Source organism: Pelobates fuscus, chromosome 4, assembly GCF_036172605.1.
Source record: "Pelobates fuscus isolate aPelFus1 chromosome 4, aPelFus1.pri, whole genome shotgun sequence".
In the NCBI taxonomy this organism is placed as follows: domain Eukaryota; kingdom Metazoa; phylum Chordata; class Amphibia; order Anura; family Pelobatidae; genus Pelobates; species Pelobates fuscus.
The window spans coordinates 175,828,460-175,854,479 of NC_086320.1; the positions used below are offsets into that span (position 1 = coordinate 175,828,460).

The 26,020-nt window shown below is 40.5% G+C and overlaps 2 protein-coding genes across 3 annotated transcripts in view; both read right to left on the reverse strand.

Annotated features, from left to right (window-relative positions):
* LOC134608734 (leukocyte elastase inhibitor-like) overlaps positions 1 to 11,968 on the reverse strand; it is a 481,333-nt gene extending 469,365 nt beyond the window's left edge. The window contains exon 1 of the mRNA XM_063451804.1: positions 11,959 to 11,968. The gene's annotated coding sequence lies outside the window, so the exon portion shown is untranslated. The remainder of the gene's footprint in view (positions 1 to 11,958) is intronic.
* SERPINB5 (serpin family B member 5) overlaps positions 1 to 26,020 on the reverse strand; it is a 68,014-nt gene that overhangs the window by 13,064 nt on the left and 28,930 nt on the right. For both annotated transcript variants that reach the window (XM_063451799.1, XM_063451800.1), the window contains 4 exons: positions 23,014 to 23,151; positions 19,925 to 20,042; positions 17,390 to 17,532; positions 14,692 to 14,859 (listed from right to left, as the gene is read on the reverse strand). In XM_063451799.1, coding sequence (XP_063307869.1) covers positions 14,692 to 14,859; positions 17,390 to 17,532; positions 19,925 to 20,042; positions 23,014 to 23,151 — 567 coding nt within the window. The remainder of the gene's footprint in view (positions 1 to 14,691; positions 14,860 to 17,389; positions 17,533 to 19,924; positions 20,043 to 23,013; positions 23,152 to 26,020) is intronic.

Sequence of the window (26,020 nt, forward strand, 5' to 3'; positions counted from 1 at the left end):
AGTTTTAAAACTTACAATTTTTTGGGTGCTAATCTGCTAAATAGTAAATTTTGCGGACTGCACTTCATATCTGAGAGTCAAATAGAAGCGTCTAATGGTGTGGTTATAGCGCAATTGTAAACATTCTAATTGTTTTGGTGCTAAACTGCTAAATAGTACATTTTGTAGCCTGCTCTTCATATCTGAGTCAAATAGAAGCATCAAATACTGCGGCTACAGCGCAATTGTAAACATTCCAATTGTTTTGGTGCTAAACTGCTAAATAGTACATTTTGTGGCCTGCTCTTCATATCTGAGACTCAAATAGAAGCGTCTAATAGTGTGCTTACAGCGCACTTGTAAAAATTCTAATTTTTTCTGTGCTAAATAGTACATTTGCGGCCTGCGGTGCATTCCTTGCAGTCCAATTAACTAAATTAAAATGGCCGTTACATTGTCGCCTGACATAAAACATCTGTTAGTTTGGTGCGTGAAAGCAAAGAATGAGGAGAGCGTCAAATAAGTGACGTGGCCCTGGTCATGGTGCTTCTGGTGTTGGTGGAATCCCTGTTGCAAGAAGAGAACGTGGTCGATCTGTGCCAGCGACACGCACAAGCGAAACACCTTCCTCATGTGCGACAGAACCTTCAGCGTTATTTGGTAGGCCCGAATACCGCTTTACGGATGGTGAGGCCAGAACAAGTACAGGCGATAGTAGATTGGATGGCTGACAGTGCCTCCAGTTCCTGCACATTGTCTCCCACCTGGTGCCCTGCTGGAAGCTCAGAGTTGGCACCTGCAGCCCATGGCCATCTGTCTATCACTAAACCCCCTTGCAAAAATCACCCAAGCAGTCTGAGCCACAAGTCATGCAGCAGTCTCTTATGATTTTTTTTTTTTTTTTTTTAATTTATATTTTATTGAGATTTTGCATCAAAAAAATACAACTGATACAGAGTATGTCATGGAGGTATACTGTATTCTGTGCCTCTTCTATATGTCTTAAATTTCAAAAGTTCTGCTGTTCTTTTATACATAGGCTGCCTTCAATCGGGGTTTGTTATAGTCTGGTGTGTGTCTTCGTCTCTTATGAGTTGTTTTGTGTTGTCTATGTTGTGTAGTCTCGTGTGGCTATGGTGTTGGGCGTCTGGGCTGTGTGGTTCTGCATCTCGTAGTGTGGTTTATATTATGTCTTATAGCAGGTCTGGGGGGCACAGTGTCATAGGTTACTGTCCATGTCGTCCAAGTGTGAGGCTGTCTCCCCTCCTGATTATGTGAGTTATTGTGTAGACGATTAGTCGTGTTGTCTGGTATGTGGTAAGTCAAGTAGTGGGTCAGTCCTTGTTGTAGGGCTGCTCATCTCGCAGGCTCTCATTTGCCCCTTGTTTGCGCTCTCAGGGTCAGGCCCCAGTGTTTTGTCGGTCCCCGCCCGGTGAGTTTATGGTCTTCCAGAACGCCGTGGGGTCTTCCCCGGCCGATAGTGTAAGTATCTCATGTCCCCTTTGGACGTTCAGCGTTCCATCTTCTCCCCAGCGATACCGGACATCTGCCTCTCTCAGTTTCTTGGCTACTGGAGCCAGTTGTCTCCTTGCCACTAGTACCCCGAAGGGAAGGTCTCCATAGATCGTCACGCAGCAGCCCTCTAGCCGGAATGACTTGATCTCTCTGGATCTGTTGAGGATAGCGGTCCTCACTGCAATGTCTCTGGAAATGACTATTGTGTCTCTCGGAGCCCCTGGAGGTGCTGCTGCCGCTTTCCGCACTCGGAACGCCGAGACTAACATCCCCTTGGTGTCTTTGCTCTTTAGGCCCATCGAGGCCACCAGCCTCTGGGTGAAGGGTAGCAGGGCTTCGTCCGATACCGTTTCCGGTATTCCCCGCATGCGGACATTTTTGCGTCTGTGGCGGGATTCCAGTGCGGTCACCGACCGGGTAAGTTTCTGCACCTTTGTGGCCAGGTCCTCTATTTGGTTGTGGGTGTTCTGCACCTGGTGTTCTCGTGTTTGCTCTTTATTTTCAATTTCGGAGATCCTCTTGCGGAGGTCTCCTATGTCTGCTTGGGCCTCTTTCAGGTCCGATTTCCAGACTTGCCTTATTTCTTGCAGGAGGTTTTTTATGTCTCCCTTAGTCACTGGGGAGGAGTCCTCCTCGGAGTCCGTTTCTGGGTAGTCTTCTCCCGGCTCGGGTGAGGAGGATATGTCTCCCTCCTCTTGGGATGCGTCTGAGGCCTCCTCTTCAGCCCGGGCCGCGGGCGCCATTTTGGCGGGAGCCGCGGTTGCGGCTGCAGGTCTCTCAAAGGAGAGCCTTATGTCCGGCATTCTCGGCATCGCTGGAGGCTGGTATTTTCTATTTTTGCGCCCCATGGCAGTCTCTGTTGGAGGGTGGGTAAGGATATCGCCTGCGGGACTCCTGTATGTCTGGAATATCGCTATATTTGGGATTCTGTCTCGGAGCTCCAGAGGTTTGCGTCCGCTCTGTTGCTCGGCTAGCCACGCCCCCCTCTTATGATTTTTGATGACTCTGCTGGTGGGGTTTCCATGGGCCATCCACCTAGCCCTGCCCCAGAAGTGGAAGGGATTGAGTGCACTGATGCACAACCACTTATGTGTGAGGATGTGGACATGCAAGGACCGCCGCAGCACATCTCTGATGATGACGAAACACAGGTGCCAACTGCTTTGAAGGATGATGAGGTCCTAGACCCTACATGGAATCAAGGTCATGTGAGTGACATGTCCAGTTTGGAGGAAGAGGCAGTGGTTGCACAGAGGCACCAGCACAGCATAAGAGGGAGCAGGGTGCAAAAGCGGAGCGGCCGTCCCCTAGACGGTACGCCTGTTACTGCCCACCGCACCCAGGAACCGAGCACACCAAAGCCATCTCCAAGGAGTTCCCTGGCGTAGCAGTTCTTCAGACAATGTGCTGATGACAAGACACGAGTGGTTTGCACGCTGTGCAATCAGAGCCTGAAGCAAGGCATAAATGTGCTAAACCTGAGCACAACCTGCATGACCAGGCATCTTCATGCAAAGCACAAGCTGCAGTGGAGTAAGCACATCAAAAACCAAGAAAGGTCTCTCTGCTGTCTCGTCCTCTTCCTCCACCTCTGGAGTGACAGTGGCACCTGCCACACCGCAAACAGAGGATGTGGCAGCAACGCCACCACGTCCGCCACCACGTCCGCCACCACGTCCGCCACCATCCCCAAGCATCTCCACACTGTCCCATGGAAGCGTTCAGCTGTCCATCTCCCAAACACTGGAGAGAAAGAGGAAGTACGCCCCTACCCAACTGCGATCCCTGGCCCTGAAAGCCAGCATTTAAAAATTTGTGGCCTTTGAAATGCTGTCATTCCGTCTGGTGGAGACGGACAGTATTAAAAACCTGAAAAGAAAAGGAGAAAAAGAGGGTTAGGTGGTGGGAGAAAACCACCACCGCTGCCCTAAAAGGTTACAGGAGGTATGAGGGGCTTAACCCCAGATACTAATAACAAAAAAACAGAGAGAGTGGGGTAGAGAATCCACCTGCATAAAGCGGGTGGAAACTCGAATCCACTGAACTATACCTCCTAAAGTCAGAGACTCAAAAGCAGTAAGTGACAGTGAAGGCAAACAATCCTTTCAAATCACTCAGTTCTTCAATTGCAACTCTACAGGGGTAGTTTATCTACTTACCTGTAGTTGCAAGTTAATGTACGTTGGCAAGACATTCCGGCCATTTAAAGAGCGTATCAAAGAACATGTTAGATCCCCCCAAAATCGACTGGGCACCCCCATTTCAAGACATTTAAAGGAACTGGTATAGTCTATCTCCTTACATGCACCTGTAAGCTACAATATGTAGGAAAAACTTTTAGACCGTTTAAGGAGCGCATTAAGGAGCATGTTAGATCTCCAAAACTACCTGTTGATACTCCCATAGGTCGTCACCTGAAAGACTTCCATGCGGGCAATCCTCAGGGACTCCGGTTCTGTGGATTGGAATTGGTGCGCAAGGATAAACGTAGGGGCAACTATGACAGATTTCTGAGACAACGGGAAAGCCTCTGGATTTATCAACTTCGAACACTTCACCCAAAAGGTCTCAATTAAGGTTTTTCTTTTGCCCCTTTTATTTAAAAACACTGCAATGTCTTGATAAATTGTCCATTATCATTAATATCATCTATTTCCACCATTACATACTACTTTTCAGTTTTGCGATTTATTAGTTATTTGCACCAATATTACATGATATGTGAATATGGATATATTATATTACTTCACTTTGCATTCATCCATTCATTCATTTTTCCATCTCTCCTTTCATTTTACCATTAATGGAGTACTTTTCAATTTGCTATCTAAGTCAATACAGGATTTCTACTCTAACAAATTCTCTTTGAATCAATATGTATTCTCCCTCTTTATATTTGGAGTTCACTCTATTTTCTATTTTAACCACACTGTGGGGCTCATGTTTCTATGCCCTAATTTATTATTCTAGTTATATAATTTTGAATACCCCTCTAATGTTGTTTTCTCTGGGCTCATTATATACTCACTACATGATAGAGTTTATTAAGACATACAAAGTCACACATTGTGCTTAATTATTACATCTTTACTTTAAGTGATTAGTTTTACACTGTGTGTCATACTCATACATGTAGTGCCACTGTTATGATATTTATCATGATTACTAGGGAATTGCTCCCTACATTGGCTTCAATTGTTTAACCTGTAGCGTTATGTCCATTTATACACTACCTTTGCCAGCTCTTCTGCTCAGCTACATTTACATTTTACATTTTGTGCCTTCACTCTATGAAGACAGAAGATATGTGCTAGCTTCCACTCATATTCTGGCTACGTGAGGGTTAAATTTCTAATTAGCTTCACTCCTGTTGAGCTTGGTACTTTTCTCCGCCCTCTATTTCCTGATTGGACAATAATGATGACGTCATACTTCTGGGCAGAGTTCTAAACACATTTAAAAAGAGGCTCCCTTCAGTCCGCAAATTGCTCTTGATAAAGGCGACTTGTTTTGCTGAAACGCGCGTTGAGTATTTTACTGAAGCGGATGATGATTTTAATTTAGGATTCTACTTTGTTTTCAGACTGTCCTATTATTTATTTATGGTGGGATTAGATACTAGTCTATTACCAGCATGATATTAGGGACTCCTTCCCCCAAATCTCCTACAGCTGTTTAGGCAGTTCGTATTGCTGGCTATTTAGACTGCAGGCTTTTTTCCTGCAATGTTACAAACTTATTCTGGTAGATATTTGCACATATATTTTTTGTGCACTTGATATACTCTTTGTTCTAATAGAGTTTATTTACTTTTGTATTTAGATATCTTCAGTTTGCTACATTTAACCCCTTAACCCCTTCAGGACCGGCCTGTTTTTGCGATGTTTGTACGTTAAGGACCAGAGCAGTTTTAACACTTTTGTGGTGTTTGTGTTTAGCTGTAATTTTCCGCTCTCTCATTTACGGTTCCCATACAAGTTATATATTGTTTTTTTCAGGACAAAAGGGGCTTTCTTTACATACCATTATTTGTATTATGTCCAATATTGTATTTAAAAAAAATAATAAAATATGGTGAAAAATTTAAAAAAAAAACATGTTTTTGGACTTTTACTTGAAAAATCTTTTACTTATCTACAAAAGCTAATGAAAAAAACAGCTAAATAGATTCAAAATTTTGTCCCGAGTTTAAAAACACCCAGTGTTTACATGCTTTATTGCTTTTTTTTGCAAGTTATAGGCCTATAAATACAAGTAGGAAATTGCTGTTTCAATATATATATATTTTAAATGTATCAATAGTGACCTTGTAACACCGTTATCTGTCATAAATCCCCGAAACACACCTAACATGTACATATTTTTTTTAAAGTAGACAACCCAGGGTATTCAAAATTGGGTATGTCCAGTTTTTTTTAGTAGCCACTTAGTCACAAACACTGGCCAAAGTTAGCATTTATATTTGTTTGTGTGTTAAAAATGCAAGAAACGCTAACTTTGGCCGGTGTTTGTGACTAAGTGGCTACTAAAAAAGGCTGAACATACCCCATTTGCAATACCTTGGGTTGTCTTCTTTTGCAAATGGTATGCCATCATGGGGCTAATTCTCATTCCTTGGCTACCATACGCTCTCAAAGGCAACCTAACCAATCCGACAAATTTCAATAAAAAAAAAAAGTAAAATCAAGCCTTATATTTGACCCTGTAACTTTCACAAACACTATAAAACCTCTACATGTGGGGTACTGTTATACTCAGGAGACTTCGCTGAACACAAATATTAGTGTATCAGAACAGTAAAATGTATCACAGCAATAATATCCTCAGTGAAAGTGCTGTTTGTGTGTGAAAAATGCAAAAAAATTCACTTTCACTGACAATATCATCGCTGTGATATGTTTTACTGTTTTGAAACACTAATATTTGTGTTCAGCGAAGTCTCCCGAGTAAAACAGTACCCCCATGTACAGGTTTTAGGGTGTCATAGAAAGTTACAGGGTTAAACACAGTGCTAGCAAATTAAATTATCTGGACTTTCGGCCTGGGTTGGCAGGCAGGTCCCTCAAATTGCAATCATTAAAATTACTTAATTAGGTAAAAATATTACATAAATACACATGTAGAATTTTAATATATATATACATATTTATATATTTGACGTCTACGTGTATATTTATGAAATTATTTATGTAATTATGTATATGGACATATGTATATTTTGTATTGTTTTTATTTATTTATTTATACATAGATATATATATCATTACATTCTAAGTATATTTTGATATAAATATATATATATATATCAAAATACTGTTAGAATAAAATTGCATATATAAATATTTTTTTATAATTATTAAAAATTATTTTTATTTTTTGTTATTTATTTTTATTAACATATTATTTGTATTTTATAATAATATATATATACCATATATATAGCAATTATATATATATTGTATATATTCGTGTGTAATTTAAATATAAGTGTATTTTTATATTAATATACGTATATATAAATATAAAAATACACTTAATATGACATTATATATATATATGATACATATACATATATTATATATAGATATAATACATGTATATATATCATATATATATACACATATTATTTATTTATTTTTACACTGATTTTACACTGGTTTTTTTTTTACTTTATTTTTTGGATTTTTTACTTGCAGGGAGACTGCCTGTCAGCACAGACAGTCCCCCTGCAGGCAGATACAAAGACCCCTATTGCGGTCATGTGATCGAGTGATCACATGGCCGTGGGGTCCTGATCTGCCGAGGGGGGACTGCCCGGGCAGACAGGCAGTCCCCCTGGACCGGGTGGAGCACTGATCGCCGCCGTGGGACCGACGGCGATCAGGTAAGTAGCCCCAGACCGTTATGACGGTTCAGGACCGTCAGCGGTCCAAACGCACGTTTTACCGCTGACGGTCCTGAACCGTCAGCGGTCCTGAAGGGGTTAAGACCGGAGGGCGTACTATTACGTCCTTTTAAAAGCGGCTCTAAACGCCGCCGGACGTAATAGTACGCCCTCCGGTTTTTAGTAACTTACCCGGTCGCTGGCGGTCCCACGCCGGCGATCGCGGTTCGGGGGACTCCCAGGGAGCCCCCCGCGGCACGTCCGCCCTCCAGGAGCCCTCCCGGCCATGTGAGAGTGAGGTCCTTGCGAGGACCTCACAATCACATGGCCGGTATAGCTGCCTGCTGCATTGCCAGCAGGGGGACCAACTGTAATGACAGTTGGTCCCCCTGCTGGCTGAAAATCAAATAAAAATGTTTTAAAACAGTGTAAAAATAAATAAATTATATACTTAGATCATATATATATATTATATATATATGATCTAAGTATATATATACACATATACACACATACACATACACCGTCTAGGTGTATTTTAATATTAATATATATATAATTATATATATATATTAATATCAAATTACACGTAGACTGATACTGATTAAATATATATATAATTATTGTTATATATATATTTATAAATAATATAAAAAAAATTAATATGTAAAAACGTAAAAAAATTAAATAAAAAAAATAATTAAAAATAAAATATTAAAAAATATATAGATGTGTTTTATTTCGTTCTAACTGTATTCTGATATTAATATATATATATTTATATCAAAATACACTTATAACGAAATAATATATATATCTATATACATAAATATATACGTATATATCACTATATATATACCTATATATAAATAAAAATATTTAAAAAAAAATATATATATATATACGTATATATACACATATGTATATATATACATATATTAATTCTACACATATATTTATGTAATAATTTTACATAATTAGGTATCCTAATTAATTACAATTAGCGGGACCTGCCTGACCACCCATGCCGAAAGTATAGGGAATTTAATTTGCTAGCACTATATTTAACCCTATAACTTTCCAAGACAACATAAAACCTGTACATGGGGGGTACTGTTTTACTCGGGAGACTTCGCTGAACACAAATATTAGTGTTTCAAAACAGTAAAATGTATTACAACCATGATATCGCCAGTAAAAGTGACGTTTTTTGCATTTTTCACGCACAAACAGCACTTACAGGGACGATATTATTGCTGCAATACTTTTTACTGTTTTGAAACACAAATATTTGTGTTCAGCGAAGTCTCCTGAGTACAACAGTACCCCTCATGTACAGGTTTTATGGTGTTTTCAAAAATTACAGCGTCAAATATAAGGCTTGTGTTTAATTTTTTTCACATTAAAATTCGCCAGATTGCTTACGTTGCCTTTATGACCCTATGGTAGCCCAAGAATGAAAATTACCCCTATGATGGCATACCATTTGCAATAGTAGACAACCAAAGGTATTGCAAATGGGGTATGTCCAGTCTTTTTTAGTAGCCACTTAGTCACAAACACTGGCCAAAATTGGCGTTTTTTGCATTTTTCACACACAAACAAATACAAACGCTAACTTTGGCCAGTGTTTGTGACCAAATGGCTACTAAAAAAGACTGGACATCGCTTATTTGCAATACCTTGGGTCGTCTACTATTGCAAATGGTATGCCATTATGGGTGTAAATTTATTTCCTGGGCTACTATACAGTCTCAAAGGCAACGTAACCAATCTGGCGAATTTCAATTTCAAATGTAACACGCTATATTTGACCCTGTAACTTCCCAAAACACCATAAAACCTGTACATAGGGGGTACTGTTTTACACGTGAGACTTTGCTGAATACAAATATGTGTATTTTATTGCAGTAAAAGCAAACAGTATTATGACATTGACAGTTAAAATGTCATGTAGAACTAAAAAAATAAAAAAAATTCTTCTTTTCTCCCATTTTTTCATAATAAATTATGTTTCATAGCTAAATATTTGATGTTAAATGAAAGCCCTGTTTCCCCTGAATAAAATGATATATAATAAGGGGGGGTGCATTTAATATGAAAGAGGTGAATTACGGTTGGACAGACATATAGCGCAAATGCCAGGTTTTGTTTACGTTTTGTTTCGTTCACAACTTGTACATTTGGCTGCGGTGTTAAGGGGTTAATGTACCTCCCCCCTTTTCGGTCCTAGTTATTTGTTACTACTTATGGCAATTTTGCTACACATGGTGGGATCAGATACTAGTCTAATACCAGCATGATACCAGGGACTCCTTCCCCCAAATCTCCTACAGCTGCTTAGACAGTTCGTTTAACATTTATATTGCTGGCTATTTAGACTGCAGGCCTCTTTCCTGCAATGTTGCATACGCATTCTGGTAGATGTTTGCACATATATATTTGTTATGCACTTGATATACTCTTTGTTCTAATTATAGAGTGTATTTACTTTTGTACTTAGAGATCTTCAGTTTGCTACATTTAGTGTATCTCCCCCCTTTTGGTCATAGTTATTTGCTACTATTTATGGCAATTCTGCCACACACATACTTATAGCATTTCTTCTGACCATATTACTATTATTTTTGGACTAGTCGATTCTATCCTATTAGATCCTAATTTTATTACTTGTTTGTCTAGTATCTGTGTGTTTCTCCCCCAAGCGGGATTAATAAAGAGTTTTTTGTTCTTTGCTCTCTGCGCTCCACTTTTATATTTATTATTGCAGAGTAGCTTTTTTCACATAAGGATACAAGGTCTTTTTGGGAGGCAGATTGTCTTTAATCTGCAACCCATTAGTCCTATTTTTTCTTTGCATTTCTAGGGGTTAGGCCCCATTGTATCTCTCAACCATCACAACCTGGCGGATGGACTTGTTCCATCCTAACCAGTGCTGTGTTTCTCTCGGTCTTCTAAAGATATTTGCTTCTGTGGTCTGGAGCTTGTCAAGCGGAAACAAAGACGGGGTGACTTTGATAAAATTCTACGCCAAAGAGAATGTAGATGGATTTACAAACTGAACACCCTGAACCCAAGAGGTTTAAATGAAGGTTTCTCCTTTTTCCCCTATATTTAATCTAAAGATAATTGCTTCTTATTTATCCCTGTTTCCTATTCATCCCTTTTACTTTACTCTATTTCCCTTGTAATCAGTCCATATTTACACCTTTATCTATTCATTATATCAATTTCTTTAATTGGCCTTTCTACCTATTATAGTGATCTTTTCCAGTATACATTTTATGGTAATAGCCTTTAACCTGGCATTTGAATATAAGGTCCTCTTTTTCTGTCACTGCTTGATGTGAATCTTAACTATTTAGTTATTGTAATTTTTTCTTAACTCACATTATTCCACATTCTCTTTATGGTTGATAAACCTTCTGAGTTACTTTTATTTTGATACTTGAATGAGTTTGTAAGTTTTTGCTACAACTATGGAATCCTTAAGCTACAATGTTACTTAAAATGAATGCAACATCCTTTCTCTGAACGGGCTGGAATTGATGTTAATTTATTTCCAATAATGCTATTTTTATATTCCAATAATATATTCATTTATTTTACAGTTTCATTATATTTTACTTTTACAAACTTTGTTCCGTTCTAACTTCAGCAAAATCTTCTTCACCGTTTAGCAGTGACCAAGTTTGATCCCTCTCCCCTCCCTTACTTACCTTCTCTCTCGGCTCTGGACACGGAGACCGGAGTTACCACGCCCACCGCCCCGGATTGGTCCGACCTTCTGGTGACCAATCTGTCAATCTTCGCAATTAGATCATCTGATTGGAGGTTCTATTTGGAGGGGCGTGTACTTACCCCTTTATAAGCGTTCCTTATTTTCAAAGGCGTATTGAACATGCCGAAACGCGCGTTGAGCTGCCAGTAACCGATGCTATGACCTCTTATTAACTTATTAAAATTACTTTTTTATTTTTTATCACTTGGGCTCTTATGACGCTATCCATGCGTCTAATGATTTAAGCTTTGAGGGATTTTGTTAGGCTGCCTTGAAGCAGCAGTCAGTAGTGGTGGATTCAGACAGTTAGTTTAGGGCATACTAGGTCCTTATCTCTGGTTTGGTTTCTCCCTTTTATAAGGATAGATTATTCCTTTTCTGTTTATTCTACCTCTTATTAACACTATTGGATATTCTACCCACTTACTATACTATTGGGTGTGCTATCCCTATTGTGGTTATATGCATTAGGGATTTTCTCACCCCTTACCTCTAGTGTATATAGAAGTATTACTAGGATTTAATTTCTTATCCTTCTGTTTTTTATGTTATAGGGAAGCCTCTCCTCTGTTTTCCAAGATTCCTTAGGACTTAGTCTATATGCCCTTTTTTTACTTTTTTAGTCACACCGTCTCTTTACTGACGGCACCACAACCACTGACAGATACTCACTATCCCATTTATGATTTTTCTCTAGACTTAACTATTCTGTTACCTTTATACTGAGACTTTTTTAGGTGATTTTTACAGTGATTATCTTAAGCTTAATACTACTTACTTACCTTTATCTTATACTCAGTGAAGGTACTTTGTAGGTCTAGCCCGCCCAAGTTTCTATCGGTGTTGGCATCTACTTTAACACGATTTATACACACTATTTTGGTGTATTTAGTACTTTTATATTTTTCAAATAAAGGTTTATTTACCCTATTTATGTGACGTTTGACTTTAGGAGGTATAGTTCAGTGGATTCGAGTTTCCTACCGCTTTATGCAGGTGGATTCTCGACCCCACTCTCTCTGTTTTTTAGTTCTAAAAACCTGATGACAGTGGCTGTTCCACAGTACGTGGTTCCCAGCCGCCACTACTTCTCCAGGCGAACCATCCCTTCCCTGCACAACCAATTGGCGGACAAAATCAGGTGTGCACTGCGCAACTCCATCAGTGGCAAGGTCCAAATAACCTCAGATACGTGGACCAGTAAGCACGGGCATAAGCGCTATATCTCCCTAACTGCACACTTGGCAAATTTAATGTAATTAAAATGTAATTAATTGTAAATGTAATTAAAATACACACACAGATCCACACATTAAAAAAATGAAGCCAACCTCCAGTTTCTTACCTTCTGCTGGCTGTGGCTGGTGGGAGTTGGGGGCCTGGTCTGGCCCCCATCCTCACGGCTCCCTCCTTTTCCTCCCATGCGGCTGGCTCTGTGTAAGCTAGGAGGAAGTGGCAGGCTGTCACCTTCTCCCAGCTCTCCTGTAGTAAGGAAGGGGCCCGGTCACACTGTTAAGTCTCCACCCAATGGACCCTCACACAGGTTTCCAATCCATGCAGTGCAGCTGCACCGCCACCACAGTTTGGGAACTCCTGTTTTAGAAAATGACAGAGAAAGCAAAATGCTGCCCCTGTCAGTGTACCACCTGGAGCCATGGCCCCACCGCGGTCTATGAACGGATGCCAGCCCTGACAACAGGGTGCACAAGGGAGCATAGGCGTGCGCAGCCTATTGCATTAGGGTGTGCACCCTAAAGCACAAGCACACGCCGCATATATATATGTATATATATGTATATATATATATATATATATATATATACACACATACATACACACATACACACACTGCTGTGTGCGTGTGTGTGTGCTGTTAGTGTGATGTGTGTGTGACGGTGCTGGTAGTGTGCTATGTGGGTGAGGGTGTTTGTTTGTGCACGCTTGTGAGGGTGCTGTTAATGTACTGTGTGTGAGGGTACTGGTAGTGTGCTGTGTGTGTGTTTGTTAGGGTCCTGTTTGTGTTTGTGAGGGTACTGTTAGTGTGCTGGGTGTGAGGGTGCTGTTAGGGTGCTGTGTGTGGGTGCTGTATGTGTGTGGGTGATTGTGGGGGTGGAGGTGGAGGTACATTACTTGCTATCCCCCCTCCCTTCTTACCTTTTGTAGGGAGGGGGGATCCTTGTTGCTGCTGATTCCATCCCTGGTGGTCCAGTGGAGAGTGAACTCTAGCCCCTCTGGGGCTAGAGTTCACTCTCGCGAGATTTGAGCGTTGCCGCGGCAACGCTCATATCTCGCGAGAGGAACCCGGCAGAGCTGCCAGCAATAGCTCCGCCGGGTCCTCTCCTGCCTCCCTCCCTGCATGTGGGTCAGTGAGGAGGGAGGCTGAGAGCAGAGCCGGCGCTCGGATAGCGCCGGCTCTGCATGAGCCGACAGGGGAGATCCTGAGATCTCCCCTGCCGGTCTCAATATACATAGGCATGCCGCGGGATTAGGGTGTGCCCAGGCACACCCGGCACACCCCGTGCGCACGCCTATGCAAGGGAGCTGTACAGGCAGTGCTGGAATGGATTGGAGCTCCCTCAGAGGAGCGCTGCGGCAGCCCACTGGACCTCTGGCTCTGCATTCACTCCAGTTCTCCTAAAGTTATGGAGACTGGGTGGATTTTAAACAATAAAACAAAGTGTGTGTTTGTCTCTCTAAGCCCCACTTCCACACAATACGCCCCCTACATCCCCACAATATTGCATGCATCCCCCCATATTACCGTCTCTATCCCCTGCAATAAAGCAGTTCCTCTGTTCATTTTGAAATCCTACAAGTGCTTTTTATCTGCACACTATGCTGGAGCAATGTGTTATAGGGTTTGTATTTTTTTTTTTCAGGGCTGTGATACAAATAGAAATGTGTAGTCTTAACGCTACAGTGCCCTAGTCACCATTAAAGTGACCGAGGCCCAGTTTAACACCTTAAACGTTAACTTACCTTGTTTCCATAACTGACAGCCACTGATGGCCACTACAGACCAGTTAACCTGCAAAGAAAACATTGTTGTTCCTGCAGAATAGCAATGTTTTCAGGTGCAGGGTTAAAACAGGTGACACATGACACCCAGACCACTTCATTGAGATGAAATGGTGTGGATGCCTGAAGTGTTAAGAGTATACTGCAGGTTCTTAGGGAACTTATTTTATAGAGTGGAGTTTGGGCTTTAAACTTTCATAAGTAGGCAGGTCAGCTACTTACACAATATTGTCTTTAACCTCTATCTATATATCTGCACTGTTCTTTGTTCAACATCTTTTACAAATTTGTTTGGCTACATAATGTTGAAGCTATGTGGGGAAACACAGTGTTATGATAAATAACATTATTATATGTTGAGCACAATCCCTTCTGTTTAGTCGTTTTCACTTAGTGATACTCAGAAGTAGGTAAGTGATTATCAAAGATGACACATCTGAGCGATATCTGATGAGCAATTTCCTTCTTATTGACAAGTTTGTTTATACTGATCCTTTTTAGAAAATGATCTTACCTTCTCCAGACCAGTAGAATCATCTTCAATATTCTTTGGTAGTAGAATGAGGAGACTTACATGTTTTGCTGTAAAAGGGATATCTAAGATCATAGTTTTTAAATCATTTACATATCCAATGCTTAGTCGGGCTTCTAGATACATCATTTGCACAGGTTTAGTTTCAGTCTGAATAAAATAAAAAAAAGTAAAATGTAATAATTCAATCTTAAATGGAAAACATCTTCATATAACATGGACTGAGGTTCATACTAGGTTTGGTGTATGAAGTTGGCTAGTGTGACAGATTTGGGAAACCTGAAATGTATTTAATAAGAGAAGATTGTCCAACAGTATTCTATTGTTTGAAATGTAGTCATTGATAGATGCTTTCGTGCTCAATAGTGTTCTAACAATGGAAAGTGTTTGACTTTATAACACGTTGAATAGGAGAAGTGGACAGTTTAGAAAAAATGCTTTGCATAATAATTAGAACATCAGGGTGAGGATCTGAATTTTAAATTACTTGTAATTAAATTCTACACATGTATAAACTGTTTACATATTTCAACATTACCTTTCTTATAAATGATCGTTTAACTTCTAGTATAACAAGGCAATTTGTTTACATAATAGGAGTAATGAAAATTGTTTTTTTGTCTCCAATAATTATTGCCCCATGCCTCTCTTTCCACTTGATCTCGCACAGGGTATATATTGTATTTGGATCATCTAAATCATCTGACATAAAAGGTTAAGCCATAACCCAGACAAAAGATCAATTATTACAAAATTGAGCAAAATTAATATGGATTTCTTCATTTTACAAATTAAAAACCAGCAGTCGAAAATGAAATTGTCTGCCTTCCCAAGACATCCCAATGGAGCATCCACCCACCAAGAATGCATCAAGCTCAAGAGAAGCTTTATGCAAGTGTGTTGATATATATTTATTTCTGATTCTTTTGTAAATATAATGTAATTTTGTTTCCCACTAAAGCACCATCTGTTATTTCCTAAAAAGTCAAAGATAGAAAAAGGAGCAGGAATGTTGAATAAGAAAAAATATAAATAGAATTTGGGATTAAAACAGAGCATGAGAACGGAAAAAGAAAATGTATTATTTTACAGAAATATATTGTTAAATAGCAATAAGCTGTCAGGTCATGAACTGCTATAGTACCCTTATAGCCTTATGTTTTTTGACATACTTAAAATTAGAAAATAGACTTTAAGATTTGTTTCAGTACAAAATAAGGACGGTTGGTGATTGGTCGAATTCCCAAATCTGAGCAGAAATGTACCCGAATCCCAAACTAAACTAACCACTTTGATTTTTGAATTGGGATTGTAATTCTGCCCATAGCGCTAAATAAAGAGATTAATAATGGGAAAAAAGATGAATTATGACTATAGGAAATTCACTAAATGTTACTTTTATTAACAGATCATGTGAGAAGTAAGTGAGTAATAGAGGGGGGGGAAAAGGATCAAGGAAAATAATCTATATTTATATATAAATATATTTAGTCTCCTAGTCCCTGTTGATTACTTTTAATCACTTGATCTTTGAACCAAATGGTAGTAAAATTCTCCTATCAATGTAATATTATATTATGTATACAGTTTGAAGTACACTGATTGTCCATTTCTGTGACCTTATGGTTCATCTGATTCGTTTCTGAATCAGGTTGTCGGTACTGAAATTATCCAAAGCTGAATCACTATATGGTCAAAATTCGGGAATAGGATTTTTTTTGGGGGGGGGAAATGGTTTGGGCAAATCAAATTTTTTTAAATTTTTTTTTCTTGTGCAAGTCTCATATAAATAACATCTTATAAATTAACAAAATAAAAATTGATTTCCAGTTGTCTATACATATAATAAAACAGATTCAATATACAGTGTATTCAATTGCCACTTCTATGTTTACTTGTATATGCTGATTAAATGTATATTTGTTTACTTTGAAAAATTTTGCATTAGAGCTGCTCCATTATGAGAGCATTTGGCACCAGATTTTAGCTTTAGAAAATAGACACATACATTTGTGTAGAAACTCCCATATACAAATGTGGATACAGTGACAAATATCTACATCTACAATCACACATACAAATATTTATGCATTTACTCAAACACGGATACTTATACTCACATCTGAGATATATAGATACATATACACTACATAGCTACAGGCATTGGTTGGGGTCTTCATTTATTCAGCCCTTGCTGTCAGCCAGACATACACTTCACTGACTTCTCGGGGGGAGCATTTGATCTACCACAATAACAAACTGTCCAATATCCACAGTATTATTTATCTAACTGTTTTATTGTAAATTTTACTGCAATCACCAGCAGAAAAATGCCAGTTTTCCAGAGTGGAAGTATTTCTTATTTGTAATTTGGGAGCTCTGATAAAACAAAAATGAATAAAATGCTGTTCAGAGTATGTGATAATTAACCTCCACTAAGAACTTGATATCTCCTCAGTTGAACTAATTAGCTACCAGCATTCCAGACGAGACTGAGAGGAGGAAATACTATATGTGAACTGCATCACTGGGGAATTCTTTCAATATGCACATGTATTTTAGATTGGTCATAAAGTGTATCATTTGTTTATAGCAATATCCTGAAATGACATGAACACATGACTGAAAAGGAGATTAAACAAAGTTGTTTAGTCAAGGCAAGTTATCATGTTTGAAATACCTTGCTAATATGAAAATCCACTTCTTTAGTTTCGGATTCATTAAATTTATACAGCCAGTTTCCTTTGAAATAGGCAGCTCCAATCATTAGGATTTTAGAGTTCTCATCACATGTCCCTTCACTCAAAATGTTCTCAAATTTTCCTACAGAAAACAAAATGTTAAACACTTGTTAAAAACAATGATAAAATACTAAATAAAATGTGTTCTGCTCTTTAAAATGTCCAATAACCAAGTCTTTCAATGCATTTAATTCAGTTAAGATAAATAATTAGTTTAAATGTTATGTATAACATTGTACCTCTTTTATGTAGTAATAATTTACATCAGGATGAGGCCCAAAAGTGATAAAATAAGCACAATGTCGTGAGAGAAACCATGAGCAGAGGGAAGATTTAGTGGGGACGTAGTAATTTTTTTCTCGTTCACAGTTACCACTGCGTCAACTCAACTTTAATGTAAACGTCTCTTTAATTTTGTTTAGTATTCTTGAAAAATGCAAAATCAGTATGACCATGGATGCAAAATCCAGAAGCTGGAGGGCTGAGGGAAAATAAAATAAAAAGGTTTGAAAACCACTTTATTTAAATACATAACTAAAGGAAATAAAAAGAGAGACCTATGAAAACATGTCTGCTTACGAAGATGGTCGATGGTCAACTGTAAGAAAAATGTAGGCTTGCACACACCCAGTAGTTTATTTCAACAGGTAGACTTTATTGTGGAGTACAAAACTGTAGACAACATTTCGTCTCCTCTGAGTCTTTGTTCCACTGACTTTGTCTGGGCTGGGGCCCTCCCTGTTTTGGAGCAAGTGGAGCAAGAACACAAAAAACAAAATGCAGTCTGCATTTAGGAGTAAAACCATATGATCCACAGAAAAATACACAGAAATAATGAAAGTGCACATTTATTGAAATAAAAATTGCAGTGATGTATGGCAGAAAATAGTCATGCGTTTCATGCGTTTCGCACCCCCCGGGGCTTTCTTAATATGTTGTTGAGAAAGCACCAAGGGGGGTGCAAAACACATCCAGGGTACTCACTCTTACCTTTTTGTGGGTGACGGTGTAGGTGGTCTTCCTCGTGTCTGGCAGCAGCAGGTATCACAACTACTTAATATTTAATTCCTTAAGTGTTCCTATTTCTGCAAGTGTGTTGTCCTTGCCTGGATATCTGAATATTCAGCATGTGATTATCATATACTGTTTGCATTACTCAGTATTCCTACTCTCATATTCAGCTTTTTGGAGTGCTGCTATGATTATTTTCTGCCATACGTCGCTGCAATTTGTATATCAATAAATATGCACTTTTTCATTATTTCTGTGTATTTTTCTGTGGATCATAAGGGTTTACTCCTGAGTGCAGACTGCATTTGTTTTTTTGTGTTACTTGCTGCATATGTGGGATAGCCCAGCACCGGAATTAGGTTTCATACCACACCCACATATTTTATGTTTTGGAGCACCCTAGCAGGGTCGGGCTGGCCCACTGGGATACCAGGAAATTTTCTGGTGGGCCGCAGCACTTGTCGCCGGGGAGAGAGCCCTAATACCTATAGTAATATAATTTGGTAATTTTCCCCTCGGACTGTGAGAGTCCGAGGGAATTATGGAGGAAGGATCTTGGGGTCGGTACGGCCGCATTGAGGATGGGGCGGCCGGAGGGAGCACTGCAGGGAGAAAGCTTTCTGGCACTCAAGCCCCGCCCCTGATCGTAAGCTCTACCCACCGATCGCAAGCCCCGCCCCTGATCGTAAGCTCTACCCACCGATCGCAAGCTCCGCCCCATCTCAAGCTGCTGACCTCAGGGCAAGAAATGGAGTTCTCACCTCCCATGGTTTCCACAGCAGCAGCCTACAGTGCCAGGTAGGTTTCATATACACTGCAGCTAGTGTGTGTGTATGGGCATGTCTGTAGTGAGCATGTATGTGTGTGTCAGTGAGCATGTCTGCAGTAAGCATGTATGTGTGTGACAGTGAGCATGTCTGCAGTGAGCATGTGTGTGTGTCAGTGAGCATGTCTGCAGTACACATGTATGTGTGTGTCAGTGAGCATGGCTGTAGTGAGCATCTTTGTGTATAGCCGTAAGATTGTCTGTGTTAAGCTTGTGTGTGAGTGCGCCTGCTGTTGTGAGCATGTGTGTGTCAGTGAGCATGTCTGCAGTGAGCATGTAAGTATGTGTCAGTGAGCATGTATGTGTGTCAGTGAGCAAGGATGTGATTAATGCATTGATGAAATAACAGACAGTAATTAATTGTGGTGTCCTATTGGTGTATCATTCGCCACATTGTGTATTTTACTGATATCGTTCAGTTTTGGGGACCAAATTGCAGGGCAGTGCTGGGACACGGGTATCTCTAATCTAGAACATGTACTATAGTATGCATACATTTCTATGCTGATGTCTTGTTTATATATTTATTCACTTATATTTATTTTTTTACTTTTATTTCATGCAGATAATATTTTGGCCGTATATAGTTTGTAGTACTGCAACAGCAAAAGTGCAAATACTATATTCTCACACCTACCATCAGTGAGCTCTTTTATTGATGTATTTATCTTGTTTCTTGCTTCTTCTGGCTGGCTTTGAATGTCAATTGATTCCAGCTCACCTGCATATGGCTTCTTTGTCGAGTCTATAAATGTCTAAATAAATAAAATGCATTACCGAATTGTCAAGAATTACAAAAAATCATTTTTTCCTTATTTTCTGAAATCAACTGTGCCTTATCTTTACTTTTTTAGGGAAGCAGTTAACGCAGTTAAAATGTATTTCTGTGTATAGAAAAAAAGGTTAAATAATATATTTCTATACTGTGAATGCCAGAAACTCAGTATAGTGCGGTCTCCATGGCTAGTTGGAGAAGTTGTAACATCAAGATACCTAGCAATATATATCTGCATACCTAATATATTGTAAGCTTGTTTAACCTCTAAATATCCCCTTTCAAAAATTGTAGAGCTATTTAATATATTGGCGTTTTATACATGTGTTGAACTGTGGTGCATTTTCTGGTCTCTGCGTCATCAGAATGCATAGAATTAAAGATTAAGGCATACAGGTAATCCATTCTGGAATGATGTCAGAAAGAGTATTGTTGGAGAAGGGAGGCTCTATTGGGAGGCATTTGATACAGATTCCTGGTTGTTAACGTTACGCCAACAAATAGAATATTTATAATGTCTAAGTTGTAATTATAATTCTCATATAAGCAAAGAAGATTAGACTAGAATTAATGATCCTCTCAGGCATGATAATAATGCAATACTATAACATTACCATATGCTCTAAGAATTTAATTTATGCCAGTTAAACTGAAATTTATTAAGTATATGCAAATTAAAATGTTTTTTGAACATATGTTTATGTGTTTATTGAAGGAACCAAAACCTTTTGAATTATATAAAAAATTATAACTATTGCAGTATTCCCTACTAGTTCCACATTCTGCTAACTAACACATCATTGTAAAAAAAGACGGCATTTCATATCCCATAAAATTGACGTGTTGCTTTGTGGGAAAACCACTAGATGTCAGACTTGCTCTTGAACAGTGTACTGGTACACATATGCATTTCCGCTCAGTGATCAAAATGGTTGAAGAAACCCTTTAATGTATGTGTCTTTAGTTAGCATTTGCATTTTTAGCCTGGACATGTTTTCTAGCAAAATGAGTAGTAATTCAACAAGTTCCAAGTTCAAATTGCAAAAAATGGGGATCATTTGTGAATTTTTACTGGAATTTACAAGTTAGAGATTTACCCTAGATGTACTTATTTGGAAAGTAAGGATTTCCCTCTCAACTCCGTCATACAGCTCACTTAATGCCCTTTCCTCATCATTACTTAATTATTTCAAGGCATACCTTCAGATTTAATAACTAATATATCTTTTAATTAAAATAAATTGCAGATTATGAAAAAAGTAACTGCAAATTTATTGTTGAAAAAAACTAGGAACTAGGAAGATGATTTCAGGTGGAGTAGCTCTAGTAAATGTTCAGACTTGACTGCACAGGCTGACTTCCCAACAAGTTCAACATAGCTTTCAGTCTTCTTAGGTCAATATCGTGAGTACCATTATATGGTGTTTGCAGGGCCGGATTAACATAGGGGCTGATGGAGCTGCAGCTCCAGGCACAGGCCCATGGAATAGGCCCATTGAAAAAATATATATATTATTATTATTTATTTTTTTTACACACTATTCTTAGGTTTGCCACCTGACTGGTATTTTAAGGCACAGTCGGTATTTGAGGCTGCCTGGCCGTGACGGTATTGCAGTAATACCGGCAATACAAATGCAAATATTTTCTCAGTATAAACGGAGATTACTCTGCAATACTAGCACCTGCCAGTAGGGGTCACTGTGTATGGAGAGAGGCAGGGATAGGAAGTTGCAGCATCTCCCTGCCTCTCTCTACTCACTGATCTGTGGGGGGAGCAGCTACACAGCACAGACAGTCCAGACAGCAGCTCCCAGCCAGCAGAGACAGGCTACAGCTCAGGTATGTCAAGGATGGGGAGAAAGGCAGCAGGGAGACATGGGGACACTGAGACACATGGGGACACATGCCTCCATGTGTCCCCAAGTGTCTGTGTCCCCATGCCTCCCAGCCACTGCCCCTAGTGCCACAGTCTCAGTGTCCCTAATGTCTTAGTTTCCCCAAATGGCTGTGTCCCCATGTCTCCCAGTCTCTGTGTCCCCATGTCTCTGTGTCCCTAGTGTCTGTGACCCCAATTCTCCCAGTGTCCCCAAATGTCTCAGTGTCCCCATGTCTCCCAGTGTCTCCATGTCGCCTAGTGTCCCCATGTCTCCCAGTGTCCCCGTGTCTGTGTCCCCTAGTATCCTAGTGACCTGGGACACACTGAGACATGGGGACACTGGGAGAAATGGGGACACAGACACTGGGAGACTAAGGGACTGGGCGACATGGGGACATTGACACTGTGATACATGGGGACACTGATGCCAGGTTGGCCTTCCAATTCTTTGGACAGACATGCCCCCTTTTTGGGCATGTTCACCCCTTTTGGCAGTTCTGGTCAAGTGAGTCACGTCAGTGGCTCACCATTTTACCCCACCCATTGACTTCCTGCTTCACTGGACACTGCTGTTAGGGGGTATGGATTTACTTAAAGATGAAAGCATAAATTAGATAAAGAGATTAGCATAGAGTATGTGTTTTCTTATAGCTGCATCCTTTGAGTTTCCCTCCAACGCCATCTCCATCAGATACATGATGCTTGAGAGGTATGACTGTTTTAGGGTTTTTGGTCGATAAGATCCTGTAATTAGGCCCATCATAATTGTCAGCACCAGGCACACTGGGCTCTTAATCTGGCCCTGGGTGTTAGTTCAGGCTATACTTTGCTTCAAGTTATATATCCATCTCTGTCTTCTATTCCATGCAAAGTTTTATGTTGTATGATGTTTATAACCTGTCCCACCTTGCTCCCCTGTTTTATCAGTCTGCCATCAGTGTGTATTTGGTAAGCATCTTTACATAGTTCAGCTTTTCATGTAGCTATATGTGTCTAGTAAAATATCCCCCCACCAAAAAATGTTTATACATAAACCTACATATTGCAAAAATAAATGTATTCTTTACTTTACCTTAGTGCAGCTGAGACTGTTTTCTATGTAAAGACGTTTAACGATTTTCAGAGAGTATACAGAACTAATTTTGGAAATATCTGAAGTAAGCGTCTGAAATCCAAAGTCACAATCTTTGACTTTCTCAAAGTGAAGCACCTGTTAATAGATAATGAAGCATGTATTAATAATACAGTAAATAGCTATATAAAGATTGTTCAAAAGTATCCTGATCAGAGTGAAGCACCCGTTTCCTATGGGAAAGCATTGGATTGGCTAAAAAAAAAAAAAAATCATCATGTTGATGATGTTACCAAAGAGGTGGACCGGGGTGGGCCATCACTGGTGGACCTGCGCAGCGCTGGAAATAAGGTGAGTTTTAACATTTTCTAAGGGGGCTAAGTGGGCAAACCCCCTAAATGATGGATTAAACACTATAGGTTTAGGAATACATGTTTGTGTTTCTGACCCTATAGTGTTCCTTTAAGAATATGCCACTGTTATTATCATGTGATAAGATGCATAGAAAAAAACAAAAGTCAATTGACAATACTTAAAGCGGCACTGTCATGCCGAATTCCATTTTTTTTTTAACCCCCCTCCCGCCTCAACTACATCCAATCGACCCCCTAGTCATCCCCAAATGCCCCTATGCCCCCCACATTACCTATTTTTTATTTTTATTTTCTGCCCCGATCTATATTCAGGGCGCCGCCATCTTTGTGTGGGTAGGTGAAGTCCCTGTGGGACACGTCATCTACCCACACTACACAGACTGTGAGATTCCCGCACATGCCCAGTGAAACATCTGGACATGCGAACGGGAATTTCACCTATTCATTCATTCATCAGACAGACGAATGAATGAATAGAAAAAATCAGACGAACAAACTAACACTGTGAATCAGTGTTCGTTTGTTTGTTCGGTTTATTACAAGGAGGGAGCTACCGGCGTGCAGCTCCCTCCTTGCATTATGTAAAGACAGAAGCGGCAGGGAGCAGTGCTCCCCACCACTTCATTAGCCCCCCAGGTCCTCCCCTCACTCTATGGGGGTCAATATGACCCCCATAATAGCATAAGGGAGATTCAAATCTCCCCAATGCCCCTACTCGCTATACCGCGAGTAGGGGCATGTCCACTAAACAGTGAGCAGCCTGTGGCTGCTCACTGTAAAAAAAAAAAAAAAAAAAAGGGTAATAAGGGGGGGACGGGGGACCTACTGTCCTCCCCCGCCGGCCCCCACCCCTGGACGGCGGGTGGGGGCCATAATAGTAGTAGGGGGGGGACCTACTGTCCTCCCCCGCCGGCCCCCACCCCTGGACGGCGGGTGGGGGCCATAATAGTAATAAGGGGGGGGACACCTACTGTCCTCCACCCCCCGGCCCCCACCCCTGGGCGGCGGGTGGGGGCCATAACAGTAACAAGGGGGGGGGACCTACTGTCCTCCCCCCCGGCCCCCACCCCTGGGCGGCGGGTGGGGGCCATAACAGTAACAAGGGGGGGGGACCTACTGTCCTCCCCCCCGGCCCCCACCCCTGGGCGGCGGGTGGGGGCCATAATAGTAATAGGGGGGGGGGATCTACTGTCCTCCCCCCCCCCGGCCCCCACCCCTGGGCGGCGGGTGGGGGCCATAACGATAATGGGGGGGGACCTACTGTCCTCCCCCCGCCCCCACCCCTGGGCGGCGGGTGGGGGCACTAAGTAAATTCCCCCCCCCCCCCATCAAGGTGACTAGGGGTGCCCAAGCCCCTAGTCACCCACCCCCCACCCAAATAAAAAATGCCCCTACCTACCCCCCTCACCCTAAAAAATAGTGAGGGGGGAATAAAATTGCTAACCTGTAAAGTAAAATTAAACTTACCATTCGACGTCTTCTTTTTTCTAAAATCTTCATTTTTCAGCCCCAAAAAAGGCCAAATAAAAAACCATCATAGCCGTCGAACTAAAAATAAAATAAAAAACCCGAGCGCAAAAAAAAACCCAGACGAAAAAGAAAAAACCCGAGCGCACAAAAAAAATAATCCATCTTCACCCATGGAGGGCTCCGCGCAGACTGAGCTCCGCAGGGCGGGGCAAGGCTTATAAAGCCTTGCCCCGCCCTGCAATTAGCCTAAGAACACTCTGATTGGTGGGTTTAAGCCAATCAGAGTGCTCTTTGTCATTTTACAAGCGTGGGAAAGTTCTTTGGAATTTTCCCACGCTTGTAAAATGACACAGAGCACTGTGATTGGATGGCTTGAAATCCATCCAATCACAGTGCTCTGTGTCATTTTACAAGCGTGGGAAAGTAAGAACTTTCCCACGCTTGTAAAATGACACAGAGCACTGTGATTGGATGGCTTGAAATCCATCCAATCACAGTGCTCTGTGTCATTTTACAAGCGTGGGAAAATTCTTTGGAACTTTCCCACGCTTGTAAAATGACACAGAGCACTGTGATTGGATGGATTTCAAGCCATCCAATCACAGTGCTCTGTGTCATTTTACAAGCGTGGGAAAATTCTTTGGAACTTTCCCACGCTTGTAAAATGACACAGAGCACTGTGATTGGATGGCTTGAAATCCATCCAATCACAGTGCTCTGTGTCATTTTACAAGCGTGGGAAAATTATTTGGAACTTTCCCACGCTTGTAAAATGACACAGAGCACTGTGATTGGATGGATTTCAAGCCATCCAATCACAGTGCTCTGTGTCATTTTACAAGCGTGGGAAAATTCCAAAGAACTTTCCCACACTTGTAAAATGACACAGAGCACTGTGATTGGATGGATTTCAAGCCATCCAATCACAGTGCTCTGTGTCATTTTACAAGCGTGGGAAAGTTCCAAAGAATTTTCCCACGCTTGTAAAATGACACAGAGCACTGTGATTGGATGGATTTCAAGCCATCCAATCACAGTGCTCTGTGTCATTTTACAAGCGTGGGAAAATTCCAAAGAACTTTCCCACGCTTGTAAAATGACAAAGAGCACTCTGATTGGCTTAAACCCACCAATCAGAGTGTTCTTAGGCTAATTGCAGGGCG